Below are 12,826 nucleotides of genomic sequence, written 5' to 3'. Positions count from 1 at the left end.
AACTGAGGCCCAGAGAGATTAAGGGACTTGTGTAATGTTACCCTGGTCTTAGAACTTACAAGTCAGTACTCTTACCAATAGATCTGTTTCTTATTTCATTCGGAACTAAGCTCCTCTACATGAAGCCTTTCCTAATCCTCCCTAATGACTAATGTCCTCCCTTCCCAAATTTTCTTCGGTTTATTTTGGGTAAACTTTATTCTGTGTGAGCTTGTTTATGTGCATATTCTCTTCTCTAATAGAATGTACACTAATTGATGTCACAGATTGCTCCATCCATAGCACCTGGCATAATGCTTGGCATATAGTAGGCACTTAATAAATACTTATTACTTGATTGATCAGGAGAATGGGCGAGGGGGATGGTGGTTGCTTACCCTTGAGCAACTATTCTATGTTGGGATATAGGATGTAAGAGTGGAGACTATAGGTCTGTGAAATTTTACAATCAGCACGAATTAGAGGCAAATCCCCCTTCTCTCCTTCTGCTCCATTACCTTAGCCATACTCAAGGCCAATAAGAGTTTGATTTAGGACTATTTGCTGTTCTAGATTATCAGTCATTTTTTCTTCCCACCCCATTAGCACAGAGAGGTAATGGAGAGTTCTATGCTGGTCTAATAGAATCTAATTCAATTTTTTTTAGCACCTACTATGTGCCTGTGCCTACTATACTATGGGCACTGTGCCTGCCCTAAAAGTGAACCTGAGAGTAAGCTTGACTGATCAGTAAGAGGATTGTAAGCTTTAGAGCTGTAAGAGCTCTTAAAGATCATCTAGCCCAAACTTTTCATTTTACAGGTGAGGAAACTGAGGTCCAAAATAGGTCACTCAGGTAATAAGTGTCAGAGATGGGATTCAAAAACCAGACCTCTAGAGTATAAAGCCGGTCCTCTTCCCATTGAACCACTTCTATTGCACCCCGATGTCTCCATCAGCAGTTACTTGCCCCCGTATTATGTCTGTGTGCCTGTGCTAGGAAATCCACATCTGTGGCCTGCCCTAAGGCCCCAGGCCTGGGACAAGCCGCCAGCTGCTGTCTCAGCTCTTTCTGTCATAAGTAATTTCTTATGCTTTGCCAGGCTTGGAGTCTCCTCTCTGCAGCTGGCCTGAACCAGCTTCCTTGGGGGAAATTTACTCCAGCAACTGGAAGTGGTATCCCTCAGGATTTCCATACCCCAGGTTTCCCACTTCATTTCTCACACTCAAGGACCATTTTCAACATAGATGAAGTTACAGATTTAGATGTTGCTTTGTGGATCATTTTCTGTATGAGTCGGCCTTCTTCAGACTGGGACTCTGTGATCATAGGCTGAATCTTTGTCCTACTGCCATCCCACTCCCCTAACCCTCACTCCTTACACACACCCCCATAGAGCTTTTGAGGGAGGAGCTATTTTCCCCTAAGACTTATGGTTTCCAAACATTGCATAGCAACACCTTACTTTTTTACCTCCTCCAAAAATTGTCATGTTCTCTCTTCATAAACAATTTTTCAAAAATAGTTTTCTTAGGTAACATCTTATTCAAATAAAATTAAGAATTTATCATAATTTTTATAACTTATAAATCTCCAACATATAATAAAAATAATATAATATACACAAGTATTCATTTATTGATAAAGTAACTTATAATGCTCATGTATATAACAAAAAATAACCACAATAATAGTATTAATATGATGAGTGTGATTGTTTTTCAGCCCAAAGTTTCTCAAGCCATGGTGTCATTGATATTGTCACTTCTTTTTCAACTAGTAATCTAGAACATTATTTTGTCTTTATAACACCCAGCATAGAAAAACTCATTGAATGCTAACAAGATATTGCAAATACTGTACAGTATCACTTAATTTGACAAACCTTAGAGCCCTTTACTCACTTACAACCCAAACATAACATTTTCTGATTCAAATGCTCGTTTCAGCTTACTATCATGGGACAAGTCTATTAATAGTTCTTCTTTAGATGAAACAAGATTGAAAGTATAATAATCATCCATGATAGATTAATTCCTTACCATTAATATTTAGAAATATGTCTTGAACATAAAGTAAAAACTTCTGTTGACAAGTCATGTGATTAATAATCAGATCTTTACTTGCTTTTATTTCATTTGACAGAGATTTTTAAAATTGGAAAACAAAATTATTAAATTTTAAATGTATTATTCATTGCTCTATATATTTTTTGTAAATGCAGTCATTTTATCTTTCTGGATCAGATCATGAATTTGAGTCATGTTAATTTATTTATTTAGAATTTTTCAAAAATATCCACCAAATATGGAGTTTGAGAAGGAAACTTCTGTTAAAAATTAGTTTGCTTCATCTTCATTGTTATTATTGTTAAGAAAAAATGATAACTTCATTTTTTAGGTGAAACATTCTTCCAAATTCTGTAACTTGAGAAAGCCATTATGTTTCATAGTAGATGAAAAGCAGACATCAATCAGGAAGTTCTGGGTTCAAGTCCTGCCTCTGACACATATTGGATGTATGGCTTTGGATAAGTCACTTGAGCTCCTAGTTTCCCCCAGGAAACTCTGTAAAATATAAATTTCAGAGGAAATGCTCATTTGCACTATGAGAAAGAGTTTTCTTTGTGAATTCTATGCATCAATGAAATCTTAGGTCCATCTCAAAAAAAAGTAGCTCTTTAATCATATTTCTTAAAATATGCCATTGTCTGTGAAGCATTTGTCCAAATTCCATGAAGTACCATTTTTAAAGTACTACTGGTAGATTTATGTTTGTCCTGATATCTATTGAACTCCCTCAGTGTTAAGTCCATTACAGTTCTTCCACATTATATAATTTTCATTAAAATTTCATTTAAAATTCCATTGATTATATTGAATTTTTCTCTTGATATTGCATTCTTATCAATCAATTTGGAAAGTAACAAATTGCCATTAGCATCAGATCAACAACATAGCATACATATGTAATCAAATAATTGCTTACTCCACTTTGTATTTGCTGCTCTGACTACTCTGACTGGTTTCAACTCCAATAAACAAGATGCTCCTTCCAGGAAAAGCTTAAGACTTCTCATCAACACGCTGCTCACTCAAGCCCGGACACCACCTCCTGTAGCCTCCTCTCCCCTTTGACTGGAGGGCTGGAAGGTGCAGTACCAAACCTCTCCCAAAGCCTTGCTTTGTAGAGGGCAGAAATTGGACTTTCAACCCACTCCACTTTACATCTGCTACTCTGCCTGGTTTCAACTCCATGGAACTAGATACCCTTGCTATATATCCTTTGGCCATCCCCTCATATCTCACTTTCTTGCTTCCTTTTCTATGCTGTCTTCCCCAATAGACTATAAACTCCTTGAGATCAGGGACTGTATTTCTTTTTCTTATTTTTTCCCCCAACACTTAGCACAGTGCCTGGCACATAGTAGGTTCTTAATAAATGTTTATTGAATTGAAAACAATGAATATCTTATCCACTTACAGAGCAAAATAGCTTGAAGATTTGGTTTGTCAATTAATTGATTGCATTTGAACAATTCTTCTACCCACCCCATTTTCAGTGTGTAGAACCATTCAAAGCTGCTCTGCAAATGATTGACCAAGCATCTTCCCTACTATATCAATAGCTTTATGTAGTACAAATATTTCTCTTATCAACTGAGGCTTTCTACTACACATAGCAATTCTGTAAGCGACTTTATAAGATGTAAGAAATTCTTTTGAATGCCACAGACATTTTAAATTTTGTTTTCTGTTATTAAAAAGCTTGGAATTCTCTTTTAAAAAAATATCTCATCTTGCCAATATATTCTACATGTATACTTTCAGGAGACTTCCAATTATTAGGTTTCATGTTATCTGCAGCTGAAATATTTATACAAAGCAAACACAGCAGTCTTTCCACTTGATCAATAGCAATAAATGTGAATGCCAATGAAAGAATGAATAAAAATAATGAAAAAGAATTTATTAAGTGCCTACTATGTACAAAAGATGTGCTAAGAACATGGGATGCAAATACAAGAGTGTTACTGTCCCTACTCTCCAGGATTTTACATTCTAATAGGGGACCTGAAGAAAGAGATAACACAAATAGGGATACAGTGAACAGAAACAGGTGTTTGCATGTGAGAATTCACAGGGATGGTTAGTAGAGTCAAAAGAGAGTTGATTAATATGCCAGTTCTTGCAACAATGGTAGCATTGGTATAATTATAGTACTCAGAGGAAAGGGTAGGAGCAAGGATAGGTAATGACAAGAATATGACTTTGGTGGAATGTGAAGTATGCCTGGGACTAGTTAGATAAAGTGGACCATGTGAGCTTGGCAATATACTCACTAGTAACAACAGTGGATGAAGTCCCAAAGTGGAAGCATAAAATTGAGGAGACTAAGTCACTCGGGTCTCCAGAAGTCCAGCAGTACAGAGGATGCAATGGTAAACATGTGACAATAATATGACTGGGGAGGAATGATAAATACAGTGGACAATATTTTCTGCATTTGAGGCTTTTTATATTGTTTCTGCATTTTCATTACTTAAACTATAATCTTTGCTTTTATTAGTTTCAGATGCTCCATGGGATTTTCTTTTTGAGCCAATTATATATTCATCAATATTTAAGGGATATGTTTCATATTAAAACAATTAGAAACAAAAAAAAATTAAGACTATAAAATTTATATTTGTTGATAATATCAAATTAGGTATAACTTCTCAAGGAATTGAAATTTTAAGCATTTCGGATTTGGAGGGGGGGTGGCTTATGTTGTATTTATCAAAATGAATGACATTGAGAAATATAACAAGTATTAAAGTACTTTTAACCTCCACCAAAAGATTGTTTCATTTGGAGTGTTTACATTTTACTTTCATATGTAACAAGCATCAGGATAGCACAGCCCATCTGTGCCATGAACCTGCTCTGACTACTAATGGTAGCTAATGATATTTTCCTTGAGATTTGACATGTTTCACACCTACTCAGATTTGACCTCATTTACTCAAGCCATAATAAATAACTATCAGTCAGTAACCATTTATTAGGCACCTACTATATGCCAGTCACTGCGCTTAGAAAAGCAAAAGACATTCCCTGCCAGGGAGATCACAATCTAATTGCTGCATTGCTTTCATTATCAGAGTGAATTCATTACGTTAGTCTCAGTCTTGTTGACTTTGATTTGAACTTTGTTTTCATTGAAAAAAAATGTGGAAGTATCTATGTCAGGAACTGTATTCAAAAATATCCAACAATTTGGCCATTACTTCTGTGTCCCTGCCCCTCCCCCACAAGATTTAGAAGTTTCCCTGTTTGGAAAACTGTGTCTCAGACTGAGGTTACTTGAGTACAAGGCCTCGTCTTTTCTCCATGAGCTCAGGGACTCTGACTTCTCCTCCAGGGACTAGCCGACTGAGGCTTACTGTGCTGTCTGAAGACCGGCTCCAGATGAAGTGGAAGGAATCAGAAGGAAATACCAATGGCTACAAAGTTCAAGTAAAGCCCATGGCAGGTACTAAATGCATAGTGGGAGTGGGAGAGCATATCTGGGGATACAAGGCTAGGCAAGGGAAGGGGCTGGGGCTGAGACACACGGATCTTCCTCTTTGCCCTTCTTGGGTGGGGAAAGTCCGCAGTGCAAAAATATATTATTCTCAAAGCTGGGAAATTGGGACCTAGTTTTCCAAGCTGCATTTGTGTTAGGTTTTTGTTTTTTTTTACAGTACGTCTTTAGATTGAATTCATTCAATCATTTTCATTTAGCAAATTTTGTTTTCAGTTGTATTAGCAAAGCTCTGGGCTTGGTGCTGAGAGGGATACAAAGATGCCTAAGGCAGCCTTGTCCTCAAGGATCTCATAGTTTTAAATATGATAGAGGTCATATCCTAAATATGATATGATAAAGATGCTTACTAATGTTTACATATAGTAAGTGTTTAATAAATATTTATTAAAATGAGTTTTGTGAAGCTTCAGAAGAATCTATAATCTCAGTCTTGGAAAAGAACTCAGAAGTCATCTAGCCCAGCCCAGATCTGGTGCATGAATTCCTCCTGAAGAAAGATAGACAATTTCTGGTCAGGGGTATCAAGGAAGTCTTTATTGAGGATGAGGCATCTACACATTTGAATTATGGGCAGGATTTAAGTTGGTAAAGCTGTTGGGGGAAGACATTTAAGGCTTGGGAAAAGAATAGGAAGACACAAAGCCAGAAAAGCAAAGGTATATTCAGAGGATGAAAAGCTATCTGGTTTGGCTAGAGTATGGAGTACATGAGAGGAAGTATATGGGTAATCCACATCTAATCCAAAGTCTACAGTATATATGATAACTTCTCTACATCCCTCACCTAGCCATTCAGAAGTGTGCCCAGAGACAGTGAGGACCTGTGAGTATTCTCTCTCTGGTCCTATTTGGAAGGAGGTAGCTGGGGGAATGAGGGAAATCAAAGACTTGGGTGTTCTCTAAGTGGGAACCCCCACCCCTGGGTAATTAATAGCAATATGTTCCTGCCTCAACCAAGATGCAGCTTTTGAATGACTACTGTCTCTCCTTAAGGGGACTCAGAACAGGAAGTAATGCTGACTACCAAGACACCTAAAGTCACTGTGGTTGGACTGAGCCCCACCAAGGAATACACACTCCAGATATTTGCACTCAGTGGCTCCCGTGACACTCTGCTGGCCAGGCGGAGGTTTGTGAGTAAGTTGTTCCTGCTGGGTGTCATCCTCTGAGGCTTTCTCTTTCCTAACTCAGCCTCAGAAATGAGCATAGACCCCAAAGAACTCTGCCAGTGGACCAAAAAACAGAATGAACTTAGTGAAACAGCCCGTGCTATGAAAGTCAGCATGGTCTGTAGAAAGGGTCTAATGGAAAGAATCTTGAGCTGGAAGTTTGTAGACCTCAGTTCTAGGCCTAGCTCTGTGTGGGCTTGTGAATTGCTGTGTGACTTTAGACATTACTCCCTTTCTGTGAGCCTCATTTCCTCTTTAATGGAATGATGGGCTTATATTAGATGGTCTCTAAGACCCTTCCAGCTCTAAAGTCTTGTGATACTCTTTAAAAGTCTCTCCTTTCCCTAAGTGAGGTTTCCCTAGGACTCTTCATATATTTGGCATAAGTAGGCCCTCATGAGAGAGGAAGCAGGAGGATGAAGTGAAGTATCGGAGAAAGGTGGCAGAATTCCATGCAACAGACTTATTGTCTCTAACCATAGTTGGAAATTATTGTCACCATTTCCGAGATGAGAAAACTGAGGATCAGAGAGATTAGGTAATTGGCTCAAAGTGATGAAGCAAATTTGAACAGAAGGAATCAGCATCTACAGCTGTCCCTGATTCTCTCCCTCCTGGGTTCTATTAACTATGTGACATTGGGTGAGTTATTCCATCCGTTTAAGCCTCAGGTTCCTCATCAGTAAGATGAGAATAACAGTAAGCATCCTTCCCACCTTACTGTAATATCGAATCAGAAGAGATAATAAATGTGACAGTCCTGCCACTGGGCTTTGGCCCTAGGTAATGTTTCATATTAATTCTAGTTGAGGATTTGAAGAGCATCTCCATGGGCAGGAACAGTCGGAAGCCATCAGGGGAAACCCTGGAGCCCATTTCCTCTTCAGTGGGAAATCATAAAGTTGAGCAGGTTCCTGAGCTTGAAGCAACTTCACCAACTTGGAGTGGAGTCTCTCCCACTTTAGGTAGGTACAGACCCAGAGAGAGGGTTTGGAGTGCAAAGAAGAGGAATGTAGAGTCACTCAATTTAGGGTTGCCCAAGTTATTTCTTGGACCTCAACACTGGTTCATAGCAATGTCATTAGCTGCATTCACCCCACACCTAAATTGCAAGTCATCTATGCTATGTTATCATCATCATCACTTTCACCATTGCTGTTGCTATTGCCATCACTGTTATCATTATCATTATTAGCTGACATTCATGTAGTGCTTTATACAGATTAGCTAATTCAACCAGCCAGTTTATTGAGCATTTCTATGTGACTGTTCACATGCTAGGGGAGTTTGGGGATTACAAAAGAGTCAAAATGCATGCTCCCTGTGTTCATGGATCATACTGTTTAATTGGTCTCACATGCAAAACAAACACCAATTTTATGCTACTTAACTGTAGGAATTCAGAGAAAGGACAGGGTGTGGTGGAATAAAAGTGCTTGCAAGTCATAGAGAAGACCAAAGAGGCCCAAGTCCCCAGGTACCAGTTCTTAGCCCCACTTCCTGTCCTCAGATTTCTCCAAAGGATACTCAGTTGAATTATGGACCCTCCCTCTCCCATACTTGCCCCATGTAGAGCAGGAGAAGTCAAAGAGGAAGCTGCTGAAGGCTCCCAAGGGAAGCATTCTTCAAAGCCAGCTCCTATACCCATTGACACTTGGAGATGGTCCCCATGATGACAAAGCTTGTAAAGCACATCTAAGAACTAGTGGGTCTAGAAATTCAAGGCAGAGAAGTTGGGACTCATCCTTCCAGAGGTTCAGAGCTATATTTTCTCCAGCAGGCCAGCAGCTCCTCAAGGATAAAGAGCTATATTTTGCTGCTAATCAGGACAGAAGGTAGTTAGTTATATGAAGTAATATGGAAATGTTAGGAAGGAAAGGAGAGAAAAGACAGATGCTTGTTATTTCTTAGCTGCTTGGTCCTAAATCTCGACATGAATTTGTTGGGTGGGGTTGCACCTCTTCCATAATATTAAAGTATCCCTAATGCCAGGAAGAGAGAGAGAGAGAGAGAGAGAGAGAGAGAGAGGGAGAGAGAAATGACAATGATATATACATGTAGATGCATACATATACAATTCAAAAAGATACACATACATGTACATATGACGTATACATATATTGCATTGTTTGTATGTATATATTGTGTAATGTATGTGAATATCTGGCAGTCAACTAGCATTTATTGTAAACTAGCATTCATGTGTCAGGCACCATACTAGGTGCTAGGGGTACAAAAAAAGTCAAAGTACCTGCTTTCAAGGAGCTTACAATCTAATGGGGGGGATAAAAATGCAAACAACTATGTACTACAGTATATATACACACATACACATATGTTATAGATGTGTAGTATATACATAATGAGTACATGCATGCACACACACATGAATACATGCATACATGCATACATCTCATGAAATGAAAGGTTCCCTAAGGTCTGGGACTATATTTTCTCCAGCAGTCCAGCAGTTCCTCAAGATGAAAGAGCTGTATTTTGCTACAAATCAGCACAGAAGGTAGTTGGATAAAGTTTAAGCCTCTTTGGGCAGCTACCTACTGTAATCATTTAAGGACCCTTCTAATATAAGCAGCCTGAGATACTTGAAGGGGTACCTGCACAGGGAAAATTAAAAGTTAAAAGAAGCCTAGAAGCCAAGCATGCAGAACGTTAGGAGCTGTCCATGGTTCTGAGATTGCCCTACTCAAGCTCACTCTTGCAGACCGTGTGGGTACAACGGAAAAATAGCTAGATTCGAAACCAAAGGACTTTGTGAGTTTGAGTTCCAGCTCTGCTACTCACTACTCATATGACCTTGGACAAGTCACTTATCCTTTCAGAACCTTAGTTTCCTCAGTGGTAAAATGAAGAGGTTGGAAAGGATAAATCCATAAAATCCCTTTCAGTTTTAGATAAAGAATTCTTTGATCTCTTTGCTTCTGTCTTAGCTGTCTCTGCCTCCATCTTCCAAGGCCCTCAGTTCCACTGTGAGACCTCCATTCCTGTGGATATAGTATTCTTGGTGGATGGGTCCTGGAGTATTGGTCGAAGTAACTTCAGGCTCATTAGAGAATTCCTGGCCAACATCATCTCTCCTTTTCACATTGCCCAGGATAAAGTCCGAATTGGTAAGTACAAGGTTGTTCTCCTGTTGGCCCTTCACATGTCTTTGGTGATAATGGCTTTGATTCCCCCAGAGTCATAATCAGGAGTTGGGGGCTCATTCAGCAAAAGCTTGATTCCTCTAGGTTTTGAAATTAAAAATAAAAATCCCCAGAGACCAGAAGTGATAAATAAGTGGAGACAACAGCTTTGCAGTGACATCAAATGTGGATACTTCAACCAGCAGCACCCCCCTTCTTTAGCTTTCCCTGGGGGAACTTCTGCAGTTTCTTCATTAGCAAGAGGAAGCAGAGGCTGCACTGCTTTCTACATTGGTCTGGTTGATCAACCACAAGACAAAGTGCTGAGGACTTCATATTATTCCTCATGGAACCCCAAGAGTGCTTGTGCAAACAAAATGCTATTCCTTGCCTCTGTATCTGGTATTCTTAACCTGATGTGTGTGAGTTAGTTTTTTTCCTCAAAAAATATTTTGATAACTGTATTTCAATATAATTGGTTTTCTCTTTAATTCTATGTATTTTATTTTATACATTTAAAAACATTTTTCTTTGAAGGGATCCATGGGCTTCACCAGAGTGCCAAAGGGTTCTATCACATAAAAAGGTTAAAAATCCCTGCTCCATAGGAACACCCTTTTGACTAAGGGCAAGGGCCCAGCTCTGAACCTATGCAAGTGGAAAATTTTCAGAAAAAAAGTGGATTCTAAATTGGAGATATGGTCAATCTACCCATATTATGCTCTAATAAGATCTTCCATCTGGGAGGGAACTCAGTGGGTTTGCTACAGGAGAAATTGGGATTTATCACCTCCAAGAGATATTCAGGAGCAAAAAAAAAATTAAGCTACTACTGAATATGTCCAAATGGCAGGGGAAACTACTCAGGGAAGAAAGTAGCACCAAGGGGAAGTAATTTTGTCCAGAAGCACATCTCTGCTGTCATTATGCACCTCTCAGTTGCCCATACTTGTGGTTCCCTTCACCTTCTCCCAGGTTTGTCCCAATACAGTGGAGATCCTCGGACTGAATGGGACCTTAATTCATTCAACACCAAGGATCAAGTTCTAGAGGCTGTGCGAAATCTCCGTTACAAGGGTGGGAACACTTTCACAGGTACCTTAGCAACATTTCTTTATCACTCACAGTAAGGGCTGTTTCTTTCCCCTTCTTCCTTGCATCCTTTTAAATACCCTTCTCTAAACACACCTTAACCTAGGCCTCTATCATCTGCAAATCCTGGAACTCCAAGGGGACCTTCTTTACCTATTAGATAAGTTGTTTGTTTAGATTATGATATATTTACATATTCAACCACACATTAGCTTGCATATGTTCAAAAATACTTTTAAGCTGTGTGTATGTATATGTCCTTATCTCTCTTACTAGACCAGAGGTGGGGAACCTATGGCCAGGAGGCCACATGCAGCCCTCTAAATCCTCAAGTGCGGCCCTTTGACTGAATCCAAACTTCACAGAACAAATCCCCTTAATAAAAGGATTTGTACTGTAAAACTTGGACTCAGCCAAAAGACTGTACCCAAGGACTTAGAAGGCCACATGTGGCCTCTAGTAACTAAATTGAACTGTCCAATCAGGGGCATAAGTATGCACAGAAGGTCAACCAGGTGTATTGACCCACCAAGGCACAACTAGCCTATTCTGCATGCCTACCTATGGCAGGGACCACAATTTTTCCACTCTTCTCTCCCTGGAGCATCTACTAAGGGCTCCCCAAAATAAAAGAAGTTCAGGACAAAAGTCCAATAAGCATGCATTAAGTGCTTACTAATTGCAAGGCCCTGTACTAGGGCTACAAGGCTGTAAAGATGAAAAATGACAGAACCTCTGCTCTTAAAGAGCTTACAGTCTAATGCAGGAAGGTCTAGGCTAAGATGCACACAAAACATATAATACGAGGTAGAATGTCATAGGACCAAAATGCTCTAGCAAGATTTGAGAAAAGAAGGATCATTTTTAGCTGGAGGGCTCAGGGAAAGTTCATGAAAAAAGTGGCACCTGATCTGGACCTTGAGGGAAGAGAACATGTTTAATAGGAAAGGATAAGGAGAGAGTACATTTCAGGCTTAGACACCAGTATATATGAGGTTAAGCTGAAAAAGACAGCTGGAACTAGGTTGTAGCAGGCCTGAAATGCCAACCTGAGAAGTTTTTATTTTGTCCTAGGAAGTCACTAAAGGTTGTTGTTGTTGTTGTTACTGCTACTGCTTCTGGTATTGTTTTTGTTAAGAGGGAAAGGTACCTTATGAAGATGATTTTGGTCGTAACTGTGTGAAGGATGGTTTGGCAAGAGGAAAGATGGGAAGTAAGGAAGTCAATTAGGAGGCTATTGCAGTAGTCCAGGCAAGAGATAATAAGAGGAGGAATCTAATGTGAAAGATATTGTTGAAGGAGAATCAACAAGTCTTGGCAACTGATTGGATATGGAGGGAGGAGAAAAAGTCAAAGAGGATGCTATGGTTTCAAGCTAGGAGAACTTTGAAATAGAGGGAGGTTTAGGGGAAAGACAAAGAGTTTGTTTTTTACCTATTGAATCTGAGATGCTGAGAGGACATCCAGCAGTCATTTAGTGGGGCAAGCTCAGACCTCTGGTGATCGATTAGAATTGAATATATGGATTTGGAAGTTATCTGAATTGAAAGGATAATTCAACCCTTGGGAGTAGCTGAGAGTGCCAAGGGTATGAGTATAGAGAGAAAAGAGATGAGGGCTCAGGATAGAGCCTTGGAAGATCCTTAGGTTTTGGGGATATGAAATATACGCTGAACTGGTGAAAGACATCAAGAAGGACCATTCAGACAGGTAGGAGAAGAACCAAGAGATAGTGTCTTGAGAACTGAGGAAGGGGAAAGTATCTAGAAGTGAGCATACAGTCAAAGTCTTCTCATCACCACTAGACATAGGAGTATTCAGTAACTCCTTTTTCAGCCCTTTAGCAAATATTTTTCTGGACATAAAATCCAT

The 12,826-nt window shown here is 39.3% G+C and overlaps 1 protein-coding gene across 1 annotated transcript in view; it reads left to right on the top strand.

Annotated features, from left to right (window-relative positions):
- Positions 1 to 12,826, top strand: part of COL20A1 (collagen type XX alpha 1 chain) — a 63,097-nt gene that overhangs the window by 5,326 nt on the left and 44,945 nt on the right. The window contains exons 2-6 of the mRNA XM_027850101.1: positions 5,387 to 5,497; positions 6,544 to 6,687; positions 7,526 to 7,684; positions 9,668 to 9,847; positions 10,838 to 10,957. Coding sequence (XP_027705902.1) covers positions 5,387 to 5,497; positions 6,544 to 6,687; positions 7,526 to 7,684; positions 9,668 to 9,847; positions 10,838 to 10,957 — 714 coding nt within the window. The remainder of the gene's footprint in view (positions 1 to 5,386; positions 5,498 to 6,543; positions 6,688 to 7,525; positions 7,685 to 9,667; positions 9,848 to 10,837; positions 10,958 to 12,826) is intronic.

This window comes from Vombatus ursinus, unplaced genomic scaffold, assembly GCF_900497805.2.
Source record: "Vombatus ursinus unplaced genomic scaffold, bare-nosed wombat genome assembly UNPS02000580.1, whole genome shotgun sequence".
Classification (NCBI taxonomy): domain Eukaryota; kingdom Metazoa; phylum Chordata; class Mammalia; order Diprotodontia; family Vombatidae; genus Vombatus; species Vombatus ursinus.
This window is presented reverse-complemented; position numbering and strand designations above follow the sequence as displayed.